The sequence below is a fragment of the Notamacropus eugenii genome, chromosome 5 (genome assembly GCF_028372415.1).
Source record: "Notamacropus eugenii isolate mMacEug1 chromosome 5, mMacEug1.pri_v2, whole genome shotgun sequence".
Lineage (NCBI taxonomy): Eukaryota > Metazoa > Chordata > Mammalia > Diprotodontia > Macropodidae > Notamacropus > Notamacropus eugenii.
The window spans coordinates 170,636,737-170,653,949 of record NC_092876.1 but is presented as its reverse complement, the minus strand read 5'-3'; the positions used below and the strand labels follow the sequence as shown (position 1 = coordinate 170,653,949).

Sequence of the window (17,213 nt, the reverse complement as noted above, 5' to 3'; positions counted from 1 at the left end):
TCTTTATACACTGTTATGGTGTTAGAGGATGGGTCCTTAATATTTTCTGTATACCTCCTCTCACATTTAAGGTTGTAATTTTGTTTTTCATCTTTTAATTTCTTCACATTGACGATTACATGATGTTTTGGAGAAGATATAAGACAAGATTCTTTAATCTTCTACTAGTCCTAAAATTCTTCATATCTTCCATGTTGTGAAACCTTGGAAATTTAACTTCTAATTGCTGCAATCATTGCTCCACAGGTTATCCATGAAAATTACATTTCCATACATATCTTAACTAGAGGAACCATCTCTTTCAATATAAGTAGCACATCAATTTATGGATGACTTTCAATTTTGATATGAAAGTCAGAGTTGTAAAAGGAGTACAAATGTGGGAAGAGAAATCCAGCCTACCATGGTTTAAGATATGTTTCCAAAGCATCTCTGAGTTAGGATTCAAATTAATTATATGTGTAGCATATAGTATCTGCTTTGTACAAATCTCTCTTTCTCTCTCTTCCTCTTCTTCTCCCTTTCCCTCCCTCCCTCCCTTAAACCTCCATCTCTCTCTCTCTCTCTCTCTCTCTCTCTCTCTCTCTCTCTCTCTCTCTCTCTCTCTCTCTCTCTAAGTTTCTCCTCAGGATCCCATCTTCCATTAAACCAACCATTCTGATATTGTTCCTTTCAAAAAAATGTTTTTTTCATCACTTTCTTCAAGGCAATTTTGACATCCTTATTTCTCAAGCTATACATAAGGGGGTTTAGCATGGGCACTATGATTGTATAAAACACAGAGGACACTTTCCCCTGATCCATGGAGCTGACTGAAGATGGCTGCAGGTACATGAATACACCAGAGCCAAAGAAGACACCAACTGCTACAATATGGGAGCTGCAGGTGCTGAAGACTTTTGACCTGCCTTCAGTGGACTGAATTTTTAAAATGCTAGCAATGATAAAAACATAAGAGCAAATAATGGTTAATGTTGGGAAAAGAATATTAAATATGCAGAGTGACAGAAGTACCACTTCACTGACATAGGTGCTAGAACAAGAGAGTTCCAAGAGTGGAAGGAGATCACAAAAGTAATGATTAATGACATTTTTCTTACAGAAGACCACTCTAAGCAAACAGACTGTTTGAGCTGTGGCCCCCACCAGGCCCAATGCATACACCCCACTCACCAACCATGAGCACACTTGATGAGACATCATAAGATTATAAAGAAGGGGATGGCATATAGCAACATAACGGTCATATGCCATCACAGCCAACATTTGACATTCAGAAATTACAAAAAAGGCAAAAAAATAGAACTGTGTCGTGCAGTCAGGATAGGAGATGGTGTTTTTCTTTGATAAAAAGTTCACCAACATTTTGGGAGTGATGACAGTTGATTGAGAGAGATCAATGAAGGACAAACTGCAGAGGAAATAGTACATGGGGGTGTGAAGGATAGAGCTCAGTCTGATCAATATGATCATGCTCAGGTTCCCCATCACTGTGACAACATAAAGCCCCAGGAACAGGAAGAAGAGTTGCATCTGGAACTCTGGCTGCTCTGTTAGCCCTATGAGGATGAACTCAGTCACTAATGAATAATTTCCTTTCTCCATTCTCTTTGATTGCAGGGTAGATTGAGGCAAGAAGCTCTAAACATGAAGAAAAAACAGAAAAACAACAAAGAGGATATCCTCATTCTTACCAATCTCAAAAATGATTTCAGACAGAAGAATAAAATTGCGTACAGTCATCTAATCTTTTTGTCTAATTTTGTTTTTCTTCAAGCAGCTACTAATCATTAGCTTTCACAGTTGCATAATTCATGTATATTAGCCAGGTGTCAAAATCCATGCCTGATCTTCTCTCCAATATACCATGATAATTATTTTTATTCTCATAACCATTCATAGTTTCAAAGTTTTTTTCTTGAATCTATAATGTGTGCAACAAGTATTGAAGTAGGTGTTACATGCATAAAAATCTTAGAGAATATTGATACTCTAGTTATCACAGCTAGTAAGCATAAGAAATATAACTTAGAATTCTCACTTGATGCCAATAATGGTAATGCTTAATTTTACATAATGCCTTTCCACAATTGTTAAAATAGCTATTATAGTAAGAAAGACAATGATGATATCATCCAAGTTCTAATATTGATGCAGTTCCAGAAGAGGTACATTTCTTTCTTCTCTTCAGTTTAGCAATTTGTCTGTGACTTTTGCATTTTTGCACTTAAATCTTGCAAGACTCTGTCCATAGTCTATGAACTGCCCAGAAAATATGATTGGAGCTTGCCAACTTGGGGACTGTGAATTTGGCTCCTTTTTCATGACAATAAGAAAAAGTCTCAGAGAAGCACAGTTATTGCTAAGGGCAAACATTTGGCAAGCTATGAGTTGAGAAGGAAGTCTGGTTGTGTTCCATGGAGAAAATTCTTAGGGACTCAAGATAACTGTATTTTTTTTTTACTAGAACAGCATGTTAATACGATCGCCAACCAGGAAACTGCTGTAATATATAATGTACCTAAATTTTATCAAAGTATTTCATAAAAGCCCTATTGCAGAAAGAAGGAAGGGATATAGATTGGATAGAACTGAAATTTGGTAGAATCACAAAGAGCTGTCATAAGTTTTCAAAGCTATCTTGAAAGATAGTCTCCAATGGAATGCATCAAGAATTCTTGATTGGTCTTTTTTTTGTTAATCGTATAAGCGTAGTTGACAGGTTTACCAAATTCAAATATTACACAAAACTTGTATACGTAATTAAAAATTACAGTAAATTTACAATTTTCTCTAAACATGATCCAATAAGATCACCACAGTTTAAAAAATTAGGCTGACTCCAATATGATGAAATTTAATAAAGACATAAATACAAAATTTTGAACAGCAGTTAAAATGTGTTTCAATAGCCCCAAAATATAGACACATGTTTAGAAGTCAGTTTGTTCATGAAATATTTGGGTTTTTTAGTTGACTGAAAACAAAATAATTAAAAAATATAATGTGGTAGCCTAAAAACAAACAAACAAAAAACCAAACGTACTTCTGGAATACATAAAGAGAGTCTTAACTTCCAGGAATCATAAGTGTGAACAGAGCTCCTGCTGATGTATCTTAAAGCTTTTATGACTTAAAGTTTATAAGAATTCTGGGACTTCATTATTAATATACAGACAGAGGCTTCTGTGATAGTTCTGTTGCTACCTCTACCATACTCTACTTTGATGAAACCACACTAGGGCCATTCTATCCAGTTCTATTTGCCATAGTTTAGGAAGCACATTGACATGTTGGAGAACATTCAGAAAAGGATAATAACAATCATGAATTGCTATGTGAATGAGTATATTATAAGGATAATTTGAACCACTTTGGAAATTTTATTGAGAGGGGAAGAATCACAAGAACATGGCAATTGTTTCCAAGTATTTTAAGACCTCTCATGTTAAAAAGAAATTAGACTTGTTCAGTTTTTCTCCAAAGAATAGAACCAAGAGGAATGCATGAAAGTAGTAAAGAGGCAAATTTAGGTTTGATGTGAAAATAAAAATCTCTAACAATTATACACAGCCCAAAGTGACATAGACTGCCTTGGTCATAGTAGATTACCCCCTCAGAGCAGGTCTTCAAGTGGAGGCAGGATGACTACTATTGCAGTATGGGTATTGGGGGAAGTTGTAGCATATGGCTTGGACTAGATGGAAGGTCTCTTCTAACTCTAATGTATGATAGTTCTATCATTCTGAGCTAGAGTTCCTCACACCTAAAATGTCTCTTTCTACTTTTGAAACTGCCTATTCCCAGTCTTCAGCCTCATGCCACTGTTGGTGGTGCACAGACTAGAATGTGAAGATGCCTTTTCTTTGGTAAAGTCCTGAGGTTCCATGAATCTCTATTTAGAAGAAAGAATAATATTGACTTGATCAAATACTCACCCTCTAGCATTGGATCTTGGAGTCTCTTCATTCACAGAGTCCTGACAGGTCAATGTCTTCTATGAATGTTGATATGATCCAACTATAGAGGATTCTAATGGTTTTAGTGTGGATGAAAATTTGGACACAGAATTGTCTGTTAAATCATTTGTGAATTGATTTGGTTTGCAGATGATTATCCCTGATTGCTACTTTATCCAGAGTATCCTTTTCAGATAAAAAGAAATAAACAAGGTGAATATGGCCTATTTTTATCACTGTGATCAGAGCTCCTGATGATGTATGGTTTTTATGGTTGTTTATAATCATTCTGGAAACTCATTAGTAATGCACAGAGGGAGGCTTCCACAGAGACTTATCTCATAAGGGATCCCCCTTTTCTGGGAAGAAGTCATTAATATTTTTCTCTACCTCTTATTTTTTTCACTTTTATTTTTTATCATATATGAATTTATTTTAAACTTAAATACTAAATAAGAAAAGAAAAAAAACATTGTGAAGTTCACAGCAGAACTTGAGAGGATTCAACATAAAGCAATACATTTCCAATTCAAGAAAAGATATATAATAAATACTACACTAAAAATACTAAATTATTTTCAAAACTGTCACTCTTTTCTTTGCTTCCTTGTATGTTTTCTTTTGTCTTCTGCTGTTCATCTTTCCTTTTTTTCTCCCCACTTCTTCTCCCACCTGAAGGTTCCAGTTAAATGTGGATCATATACATACATATATTACTATCCTCCACCATATTACTTCTGTATATCATTTCCTCCTCTCCCACCTAATTAGTATGAGAAAGTTACACTTGTTGGCTTTTCCTACATCATTTTGCTTTTTAGAATCACACTCTACCCCACTCTTGTTTTTGAACTGCCCAACTACTAATGCCAATCCTAGACATATGGTTTATATTTTCATGTTTAAATTATGATGAGAATCAACAGTGATGCCCAGGATTATATCCATCATGTTTGGAGCTGTTGATGAGAAGGATCAGTGGCTAATTGTTGGGGAAACTATAGGAGGAATTTTTCTTTCAGTGATTTGTTCAGTTGTTCTATTTATCCAGCCACTGCTCTGAGAGCTCTGCACAATCTGCTAAAAACATCCGATGTTGGATAATATTCTTTTTTTTTAATTTAAATTTATTTATTTATTTAAGCTTTCAACATTCATTTCTACAAAATTTTGGGTTCCAAATTTTCTCCCTATTTCTCCCCTCCCCCCACTCCAAAACACCAAGCATGCTAATTACTCCTATCACCAATCTGTCCTCCCTTCTAACATCCCTCCCCTCCTTTATCCTCATCTTCTCTTTTGTCCTGAAGGGCAAGATAAATTTCTATACCCCATTACCTGTATTTCTTATTTCTTACCTGCAAGAACAATACTCAACAGTTGTTCCTAAAACTTTGAGTTACAGCTTCTCTTCAACCCTCCTTCCCCACCCATTCCCTTTGGGAAGGCAAGCAATTCAATATATGCCATATCTGTGTAGCTTTGCCAATGACTTCAATAATATTCATGTTATGATAGACTAACTATGTTTCTCTCCATCCTATCCTGCCCCCCATTTCTTCTATTCTCTCTTTTGATCCTATCCCTCCCCCAAATTTTTCCCTCCTCCCACTTACCTCCCTTCCATTATCCCCTTCACCCTGCTTATCCCCTTCTCCCCCACTATCCTGTATTGTAAGATAGGTTTTCATATCAAAATGAGTCTTTTTTATTCCTTCCTTTAGTTCAATGTGATGAGAGTAAGCTTCATGATTTTTCTCTCACCTTTCCCCTTTTTCCCTCCACTGAAAAGTCTTTTATTTGCCTCTTGTGTGAGAGATTGTTTGCCCCATTCCATTTCTCCCTTTCTCCTCCCAATATATTTCTCTCTCATTGCTTAATTTCATTATTTTAAGATACGATCCCATCCTATTCAATTCACCCTGTGCTCTGTGTGTGTGTGTGTGTGTGTGTAATCCCACCAACTACCCAGATACTGAATAAACCTTCAAGAGTTACAAATATTGTCTTTCCATGTAGGAATTTAAACAGTTCAACTTTAGTAAGTCCCTCATGACTTCTCTTTTCTGTTTACCTTTTCATACCTCTCTTCATTCTTGTGTTTGAAAATCAAATTTTCTTTTCAGCTCTGGTCTTTTCATCAAGAATGCTTGAAAGTTCTCCATTTCATTGAAAGACCATTTTTTCCCCTGAAGTATTATACTCAGTTTTGCTGGGTAAATGATTTTTGGTTTTAGTCCGAGTTCCTTTGACTTCTGGAATATTATATTCCATGACCTGCGATCCCTTAATGTAGAAGCTGCTAGATTTTGTGTTATCCTGATTGTATTTCCACAGTACTTGAATTGTCTCTTTCTAGCTGCTTGCAATATTTTCTCCTTGACCAGGGAACTCTGGAATTTGGCCACAATGTTCCTAGGAGTTTCTCTTTTTGGATCTCTTTCAGGAGGTGATTGGTGGATTTTTTCAATATTTATTTTGCCCTCTGGTTCTAGAATATCAGGGTAGTTTTCTTTGACAATTTCATGAAAGGTGATGTCTAGGCTCTTTTTAGATCAAGGCTTTCGGGTAGGTCCAAAATTTTTAAATTGTCTCTCCTGGATCTATTTTCCAGGTCAGTTGTTTTTTCAGTGAGATATTTCACATGATCTTCCATTTTTTCATTCTTTTGGTTTTGTTTTGTGATGTCTTGGTTTTTCTTAAAGTCATTAGCCTCCATTTGTTCCATTCTAATTTTTAAAGAGCTTTTGAGCCTCCTTTTCCATTTGGCTAATTCTGCTTTTCAAAGAATTGTTCTCATTGGCTTTTTGAACCTCTTTTGCCACTTGAATTAGCCTATTTTTAAAGGTGTTATTTTCTTCAGCATTTTTTTGGGGTCTCCTTTAGCAAGGTGTTGGCCTGCTTTTCATGCTTTTCTTGCATCTCTCTCATTTCTCTTCCCAATTTTTCCTCCACTTCTCTTACTTGATTTTCAAAATCCTTTTTGAGCTTTTCCATGGCCTGAACCCATTGAATACTTATTTTGCATGTTTGGGATATAGAAACCTTGATTTTTATGTCTTTCCCTGATGGTAAGCCTTGTTCTTCCTCATCCAAAAGGATGGGAGAAGATGTCTGTTCACCAAGAAAGTAACCTTCTGTAGTCTTATTTTTTTCCCCTTTTTTGAGCATTTTCCCCAATCAGTTATTTTACTTTTGGGTCCTTTGTCAAGAGTAGGATATACTCTGGGAATCTGTGAGATCTCAGTTCCTCCAAGGGGGCACGATCAAGTGTGTACTGGTCTGGATGCAGAGAAGGATTTTTGTGCCCAGAATCTTAGCAATTTCTTCTCCAAAGCCTCCTGGCCTCCAGTTCCTCCAAGTCAGCACTGGGGGTTGATTTTCAGATAAGCTGGATGGGCAGGGCCTCCATTCAGTGTTTAAAAAGACCAGCTGGGCCAGGGCCTCAACGCAGGGCTGAGGTAAGACTCAGCTCTTCAGTGCCCCCAGGGGTTTTTACGCTCCAACAATGGTGTGGTCTGTACTGGCTGCTGTACAGACTGTGTGGCCATTGCCTGCTGCCGGCTCTATGGGAAGGCCCTTATCCCTTCCCGTCCAGCTGAAAATACCCCATCACTGACCTTTGGCACCTGTGGATTCAGGGATCTGGGCACCAATATTCTTTAAGGCTTCATCTACCTACTTACCCATTTGTTCTCACAGTTTTGTTTCTTACCACATTGTTTTCCTGTTGCCCCTAAGTTACCAATGTTAGAAATGGTGGATCCAGGAGGGGAGGACCACATTGACATATAGGGAATAACTGTGTTAAGAATACTTGTTACTCAGAAACAAATCTGGTAAGGTAGATGCATGGGAAACATGAATGTTTGATTCACATCACTTGAATTTCAGAATAACTGATGTCGTTGGTTGATTTCATTAATGAGGATGCTATCTCCAATCAGTTGAATTCCTTTGGTGCTACATTCTTTTTGCTGATGTGCTCTCTGCTACATCCCTCTGTTGACATCCTATTTATAGCTCTTTTCTGGTAATTTCATTTGAACTGCTTTCCTCTGAGTATCTCTATTGCTGCTCTCTGGTAACATCTGATGGACTACAGCAGCTAGGCAGCCTCTCTCCTATAGGAAGACAGTTCAGTTCTTGTAGTCATCATTCTAGGGTTATTTACAGGTACTCACAGCCAGATAACTAGCAAAAGTTAAGAAGTCTATAGGCTCCAATACTCGGTTACTTAAATTTCCCTTCTCTTAATTCCCTTTGGGATCCTATCATCTAAACACTTGCATAACTTTTTATTCATTTTAGCCTTTGCAATATCCCTGTATATGTTGCCAGGGTCTCATTTAAATGATCCTAGGAACTCTTCTCAAGAAAACTCCAAATATACTACTTCAAAGAAGAGAAGGTGAAGAGTTTGCTTTAATCCTTCACAGTGCTGCTGACTCCTAAGAAAATCAGCTCAAGACTAAATCTCCAAAAGGTGGAATAGAGTTGGTGGAGCTGGTAACTTTTATTCCTTTCAATAACCTCACATCACTGTTTTCCTTATACTTTTTTTTTTCAAATTTAGTGAAATATGATAGTGTTCATAGTGTCATCATATTTAGAAGTAGAAGAGATGCTAGCACCCATTTAATTTATCTATATCATTTTACATATACAGAAACTGAAAATTCCCAAGTTAGAGTGATTTGCTAAAGGTTGCACAGGAAGTAAATAATGTTCAGACCCAAGTTTTTTGTTTCCTGCTCCATCTATACTTTATACAGAATCCTGGTATCAGCTTTAATATCAACTGTTTTAGTATATATATTATGAAAATTTAGCCATTAGTTTGACTCTTTTCACGGAGCAAAATCCCAGACCTACTGTTGCAGAGGAGTCCTGTTCCCATTGCTGCTGTTACTATGGGATACATCCAGGGATATAGCATTAAAACACAAGTCTTTGAATGCAAGGGCTGTTTTTCATTGTCACTATATTAACAGTGGCTAGTACAATGTTTTACATTTAATAAATATGCAAATAAATGTTTAATAGATTTGATTGAGTTGAGCACAAGAACCAGGGCTTTTTATTCATCTCTCTCTCTCTCTCTCTCTCTCTCTCTCTCTCTCTCTCTCACTCTCTCACTCATTTCATCCTCCTCCTCATACACTGGGGTAAGGAGTGAGAGGAAGTAACTATCCTCATATGATCTGAGGACAATGAGAACATAAGTGGTATCTGTCTCTGTACTTGGCATATAGAGTATTCATAAATAGAGATGGATGGCCCATTAGGTAGTGTGGAGAAGATAAAGGGGGGAAAGGACACACAGTTCTTTCCCTTATGCATTTCTAACCCCATGGATTCCATTAAGCTACACCCTGAGCTACATTTAAAAAAATCAGTAGACCTCTGTGCATAATTTGTCTAACAAACCATTTTAGAGCTTCTAAATAAAGTTGAAATAATGTAGCACTTGAACGCATTCCTTTGGGGCTTAGATACAGAGATGCATGATCTCTCTTACAGAGCAGAAGTAGAGTAGCACCTAATGGAGCAAAGCTGCTAGAGCCATTACATGACCTTCCTAGCATCATCAATGCATTCTGGTGTGGATAGACTATCCAGAAATAGATAGTGTGGACAGAAAGCATAGAAATTTAGAGGTGGTTGTTACCATAAGGGTCATCTATTTTAAGTTTTGTACTCTGGCAAAAAAAATAATCTACTAAATTCCTACCAGGGATTTATTTAGCTTATGTCCCAATGCTTCAACTGATGATGCCTTTACAACTACTAAATGCAGCCCTAGCATTTGCAGAAGTGTGGAAGTTTGTTATGAGAATGGAGTTTTGTATAAAATGTAATTCTTTTCCATGCCCGTAGTTGCTGTCTACTGGAAAATGGACAGAGGAAACCACACTGCAGTGATGGAGTTTCTTTTCTTTCTCTTTTCTTCCAATTTTAAAAATATTTTTATTTAAGTTTTCATTTCCAAGTTGTATCCCTCTGTCTCTCCTCTACCCCATTTTTGAGATGGTAAGCAATCACATATAGGTTGACATTTGTAATTATGTAAAACATTTACATGTCAGTCATTTTGTACAAAATGATTCAAGTAAGAGAAAAAAATGAAAGTGAAAAATAGCATGCTTCAGTCTGTATTTAATCAATATCACTGCTTTGTCTGGATATGGTGTTCAAGGTATCCTGGAAGATGCACTCTCTTTTTGTCTATGTAAGAGAGCAAATAGGCTGGGTTGTAAATTTATCTATCAGAAATAGAAAGAAAAGCGTGTCTTCTTCATATCAGGACCTGGGACAATGATCTGGTGTCCTTGTACTAGTAAGAATCTGTGGATTCTTGCCTATCCCTGGCTACATAAGAGAGGATTAGATATATAGACCTAAAGGATCACAGAGTGTTTCTTACAAGACTCAAGTAGGGGTAAGAAATTTTTGGAAATTATGAAGGCATTGTTAAAATTTAAAAAAACTTGCACTTTTATGATGAGAATCAATAGTGGCACTCATATTGCATCTTCATCCCTGGAGCTGTTCAAGAGGAGGCCAGATGATCAATTGTGGCAGACACTATAGAGGGAATTTCTTTTTCACTGATCTAGCAGGTTATGGTAACCTTATGCAATTGTTGCTCTCAGTCATCTCTCTAAATGGCTGTGAATGTTCTTTATGGATTAAGGAATACCAATTAATGGGGTATCAATATTATTTGAACCTCAGTGGCCATCTGTTTTCACAACTCTTTCTAAATACAATGTTGTTGTGGTGTCACTAAGATACCAAAGTGAGATATGGCAGTGCTAAGAGAGGAGAACCACAGTCTAACTTCTGCAAGGTCTATTAATTTCAGAAATTTTGGTACTGAGAGTACAATTGAAAATGATGTTGTCCTAAAGGATTCATTCTGATAATAAAATTCTATCTCTCATATTCTCCCAACTCCTATTAGAGTGATTAACACTAGGAAATATCTATCTTTAATCCTTATGTCACTTTTTCTCTCTGCTTTCTAAAATAAAATTTGATCCTGTGCTTCTCTGTGTGAAATGAGTAGTTCCACTGATCTGGAACCCATGATGAAACTCTAGGTCTGTACTGAATCCAGCAGGAGAAACTAAGATGGAATCTTTCATGACTTACAGAGAGCTATCATAAACGTTTAATGGCACATAAAGAAATGCAAAATTTATTTCAACAGTTTACATAAATGGATACTTACTTATTGTTTTGAGGTTTGCAAAACATAGTTATAGATATTTTATTTATCCCTCACACCAATTCTGTAAGTAGTTATAATTTTCACATCTATTATACCCATCAGGAAATGCTGCCTTGGAGTCATTAAGTGACTTGTCCACATTTACAACTCTGGTTAAGTGCTGAAATTAGGATTCAAACCTAGATGTCTCTTAACTACAGGACAAGCATGTTTCCTCTGCCATTTTCCTTTTAGTGTTTTAGTTCATTCGTTTGGAAGCACCTTGAAGACAGGGGATGTTTTCTTGTCTCATTTTTCTTATCTGTAGCACTTGCATAGTACTTGATACATAGTAGGTAGTAAATAAACATTTCTTTGTTGATTGATTGATTGATATTGAGACTCTAAGAGTTGTTTTGAATGATGAACCTGTCTTAACTTAATCCCCTTGATCCTCAGTGCTTATGGTTCTTTCCCCTATTCCTTGTCGTGAATGAGTAGGCTTTGGAGCAAGATCAAGGATTTGATCTTTAAGTAATTTGATCTTCACTCTCCTGTCTTCAGGAATCTCAAAGTATGTAAAGGAAAAATTCCAATTCAAAGTTGGGAGAGATTAAAGATAACCAAATCTCTTTCACTGGACATGTGGGACCTCCATGGAATAAGCCTCATAGAACTATTGAAAACAGTAGTAATGGGACTGGAGTTAGCATTGATTAAAATGCTTTTGATGGGTCATTTGATCTTCCCTTCTAACTTTAGCTTGATTTCCTACCATATACAGCTAATAATATTGATCTATTTCCTTGAGCCTTTTCCACCAATGATTTTATCTATCTTAGGAATGTACTGACCTCAGAGCTTCTGAGATTGCAACTATTTCATTACCCTGTTCTTGCAATAGAAAAAGGATGTTCACAAATTTGGCATTTGATGCTGCTTTATCTAGGGAAGAGGCTTCAACCCAGAAAAAAAATAACCAAGTTGATCACTGCCTCCTATCTCCTCTTTGATTGTTGCTCACATGTAATTTTCACATTTTTAATGAAAAACAACTAAGAACATCCAGTAGTTAGAAGGAACCTGTCAATATCTCATGAAAAAAGTAATGTAAAAGAATCTTATTTGGAGCCAAACTGAGAAAATCAATGCAATTATTAACAATCAGAGCAGAGAACATTTGAAATGGATGAAAATTGCCCTGAAGCATTAGAACAAGAGTGTAAAGTTGAAATGGAAAAAATCTAGTGATCACCACCTTAAAGAGGTCCTGCAAGGAAAACTTATCGGGAACAACATAGTCAAATTTCTAAAATTCTCAGCTCAAAGAGAAAATATTAGGTACAAGAAGAAAAAAAAAATCAAATATGATAGAGTCATGATTAGAATTACACAAGACCTAGCAGTGGCTACACTAAAAGACTGCAAGTCTTGGAAACTAAATATCAAGGAGTGAAAAAACTGGCATTATGGCAGAAAAAAGATTATACCCAACAAAGTTAAGGTAGTTCTGAAGGAAAAAAAAAGAACAGCCAATCAATTGAAAACCTTTCAGGATTTTTTTGCTAAAAACCCTTAACTTAAGAGAAAATTTGACTTAAAATATCCAAGGGAAATACAACATCCACATCAAAGACTAAGGAACTCAATAAATATGGGCCATTTACTTTTTAATATGAGGAGATGTGAAACATATGTCTAAGATTTTTACTAGTAATTAGGTAGTCTGAAAGAAAGATCGGGGAAGATCTGATTATCATGCGATTCTATAAACTAAAATCCTTTAGGAAAAGGTAAAATGAGTAATTATCTTATATAAATCAGGTGTGAGAGGAAGAACTGACAAAGGAATTAGATGAGGGAGTAGGGATGGTAGTTCTGGAACACTACTCTCATTGAGAATGGGTAAAAGAGGGAATAATAAATATCTAGAAGAATATAAAAGTCTCCTAAATTTAGAAAGAAATAAATGTCTATGGGGAGACGGAGGTGGAAGAGGGTAAGGGAGGAATTTTTAGAAGGAATCCTCCTCACATCAGATCTGGTTGAAGGAAAGAACAATATCTACATTTATGTAGATGTAAATACAGATACTGGAATAAATATTCATAATTATTTTATTTATTGAGAGTAAATATTTATATTTCTAGTTGTTTAATCATTGCCCCACAGGTTTTCCATAAAAATTACATTTCCATACATCTATTTAAACTAGAAGAACCATATCTTTCAATAAATACAAGGCGTAGATCAACCCATGGATAAATTTCTCAGTTATTCCATTCATCTGATATAAAAGTCAGAGTTGCAAGAGGAGTCCAAATGTGGGAAGAGAAATCCAGTCTAACCTGCTTTAAGGTATATCTCCAATGTATCTTTGAGTTGGGATTCAAATTAATTATATATATATATATATGTAGGACAAGGTATCTGCTTTATACAAATCTCTCTATTTCTCTGTCTCTTATTCTCTCTCTCTCTCTCTCTCTCTCTCTCTGTTGCTCTCTGTCTCTTTCCTGAGAACTCCAGCTTCCACTAACCAATTGTTCTGATATTGTTCCTTTCAAAAGAATGTTCTTTTTATCATTTTCTTCAAGGCAATTTTGACATCCTTATTTCTCAGGCTATAGATGAGGGGGTTTAGCATGGGCACTATGACTGTATAAAACACAGAGGACACTTTCCCCTGATCCATGGAGCTGACTGAAGATGGCTGTAGGTACATGAATGCAGAAGAGCCAAAGAAGACACCAACTGCTGCAATATGGGAGCTGCAGGTGCTGAAGGCTTTTGATCTTCCTCCAGTGGATTGAATTTTTAAAATACTAGCAATGATAAAAACATAAGAACAAATAATGGTCAGTGTTGGGAAAAGGATATTAAATGTGCTGAAGGCCAGAGCTACCACTTCATTGACATAGGTGCTAGAACAAGAGAGCTCCAAGAGTGGAAAGAGATCACAGAAGTAATGATTAATGGCATTTTCCTTACAGAAGATCACTCTAAGCAAGCAGCCTGTGTGAGCTGTGGCCCCCACCAGGCCCAATGCATACACCCCACTCACCAACCATGAGCACACTTGATGAGACATCATAAGATTATACAGAAGGGGATGGCATATAGCAACATAACGGTCATATGCCATCACAGCCAACATTTGACATTCAGAAATTGCAAAAAAGGCAAAAAAATAGAACTGTGTCATGCAGTCAGGATAAGAGATGGTGTTTTTCTTTGATAAAAATGTCAACAGCATTTTGGGAGTGATGACAGTTGATTGGCAGAGATCAATGAAAGACAAACTGCAGAGGAAATAGTACATGGGGGTGTGAAGATTAGAACTGAGTCTAATCAGTGTGATCATGCCCAGGTTCCCCACTGCTGTGCCCATGTAAATCCCTAGGAAAAGGAAGAATAGGGGCATCTGGAGTCCTGGCTGGTCTGTTAGCCCTATGAGAATGAACTCAGTCACAAGTGAACAATTTCTTTTCTCCATTCTTCTTATTGTAGAGTAGGAGGAAAAGCAGGAAAATGATAAATGTTGGAGAAGATGTGAGAGAGTTGGAACACTAATTCACTTCTGGTTGAGCTGTGAGCTGATCCAACTCTTCTCGAGAGCAATTTGGAACTATGCCTAAAGGGCTACAAAAATATCCATACCCTTTGACTCAGGAATACTACTTCTATAACTGTATCCCCAAGAGATCATAAAAATGGGAAAGGGTCCCCCACGTACAAAAATATTTATGGCAGTACTCTTTGTGGTGATCAAAAACTGGAAATCAAGGGGATGCCCATCAATTGGGGACTGGCTGAATGGTTGTAATGGAATACCATTGCACTATAAGAAATGATGAGCAGGAAGACTTCAGAGAAGTCTGAAATGACTTATATGATCTGATGCTGAGTGAAAAGAGCAGAACTAGGAGAACTTTGTACACATCAGCAACCACAGTGTGTGAGGATTTTTTCTGGTAGACTTAGAAATTCATTGCAATTCAAGGACTTAAAAAAATTTCCAGTGATTTTTTAAGGCAAAATGCCTTCCACATCCAGAGAAAGAACTATGAAATTCAATAGCAGATTGTAGCAGATCATTTTCTTTTGTATTATGTTTTGGTTTGTTGTATGATTTCTTCCATTCATTTTAATTCTTCTGTACAATATGACTATGGTGAAAATATATTTAATAGGTATATGTTTGAACCTATATAAAATTGTATTCCATCTCAGGGAAGGAGCGGAGAACTAGGGGAGAGTGAGGGAGAAAGAGGGAAACAATCTAAGTTATATGGTAATGATTGTAGTACACTGAAAATAAATAAAAGGAAAAAAGGAATATATGTTACTCAGAAATAAATCTGGTGAGGCATTTGCAGGAGGAACATAAGCGGTTGATTCACATCACTTCAGCTTCAGAATAACTGATGTCTTTGGTTGATTTCATCAGTGAAATTACTTTTTCCATTGATTTGGATTCCTTCGCTGCTACATTCTTTTTGCTCCTACACTCTTTGCTGGACATCTCTATTGACATTCTATTTGTAGCTCTTTTCTTGTAGTGTCCTTTGAACACCTTTCTTCTAAGTGTCACTGTTGCTGCTCTCTGCTACCATCTGATGGACTACAGCAGCTAGGCAGCCTCTCCCCTATAGAAAGAAAGTTCATTTATTATAGCCATAGTTCTAGGGTTATTTACAGATACCTACAGCCAGGCAACCAGCAAAAGTCAGCAAGCCTCAGGCCCCAATACTCCATTACTTAAATTTCCTTTCTCCTAATTTTCTTTTGAGATCCTTTCATCTAAACACTTGTGTAATTTATTATTCATTTTAGCTATTGTAATATCCCTGTGTGAGTAGCTAGGGCCCCATTTAAATGATCCTAGGAACTCTTCTAAAGAAAATTGAAAATAAACTACTTCAAAGAAGAGAGGGTGAAGAATTTGCTTTTAGACCTTTGTAATGCTTCTGACTCCTAAGAAAATCAGCTCAAGAGTAAATCTCAAATAGGTGAAATAAAGTTGGTGTAACTAGCAACTTTTTTTCCTTTCAATAACCCTGATTAACTCTCTTCTTTGTACCTTTTTTTTCAAATTCAGTAAAATAGGATGTCATCATGAACTAGGTGAAATAGTGTCATGAAATTCAAAAGTAGAAGAGATGCTAGAGAACATTTAGTTCAACCAAGTCATTTTACACATACAGAAACTGAAACCTCCCAATTTAGAGTGATTTGCTGAAGTTTACACAGAAAGTAAATAATGTTCAGACCCATGTATTTTGTTTTCTGCTCTATCTATACTTCACATAACATCCTGGTTTCAGTGTGAATATCAACTTTTTTTAGCATATGTATTTTGACTGTTACTTTGACTCTTTTCATGAAGCAAAATCCCACACCTACAGTTGGAGGGGAATCCTATTCCCATGGCCATTGTTACCATGGAATACAACCGAAGTTGTGTCTTTAAAACACGTCTTTGAATGCAAGGGCTGCTTTTCATTTCTCATTGTATTATCAGTGGCTAGTATGGTATCTTATATTCCAGGAGTGAGAAAATAAATGTTTAATAGATTTGATTAAAGTCAACATAGAAGCCAGGTCTTTTTACTCCTCCCCTCTCCCCCATCTCTCTATCTCTTTGTCTCTCTGTCTCTGTCTCTCTGTCTCTGTCTCTCTCTATCTCAATCTCTGTCATTTCCCCTCCATGTACTAGAATAAGGACTGAGAGGAAATATCCATGCTTGTATGGTCTGAGGGCAATGAGAACATAAGTAGTATCTGTCTCTGTACCTGGCATATGCAGTATTCATAAAAAATGACGGATTGCCTACTAGGTACTATGGAGAAAATAAAGAAGGAAAAAGAGATGGAATTCCTTCCCTTGGGCATTTCTGACCCCATAGGTTGGTTCTATTACTCTAACTTGAGTGACATTTTTAAAAAAATATTATTCAAATCACAGTGAGTAATTTGTGTACAAAACACTTCTGAACCTTCTAGGTAAAGCTGAAATAATGTAACATTTGAACACT

General features: G+C 36.5%; 2 protein-coding genes across 2 annotated transcripts; both read right to left on the bottom strand.

Annotated features, from left to right (window-relative positions):
* Positions 1-672: 672 nt before the first annotated feature.
* On the bottom strand, positions 673-1,614 carry LOC140509022 (olfactory receptor 8G50-like). Its single transcript, XM_072616933.1, has one exon. It carries the CDS (start codon positions 1,603-1,605, stop codon positions 673-675), a length of 933 nt encoding a protein of 310 aa, XP_072473034.1. The 5' UTR covers positions 1,606-1,614.
* A 12,124-nt stretch (positions 1,615-13,738) lies between these two features.
* LOC140509021 (olfactory receptor 8G50-like) lies at positions 13,739-14,671 on the bottom strand. The gene has a single exon (XM_072616932.1). It carries the CDS (start codon positions 14,669-14,671, stop codon positions 13,739-13,741), a length of 933 nt encoding a protein of 310 aa, XP_072473033.1.
* Between the last annotated feature and the right edge of the window lie 2,542 nt (positions 14,672-17,213).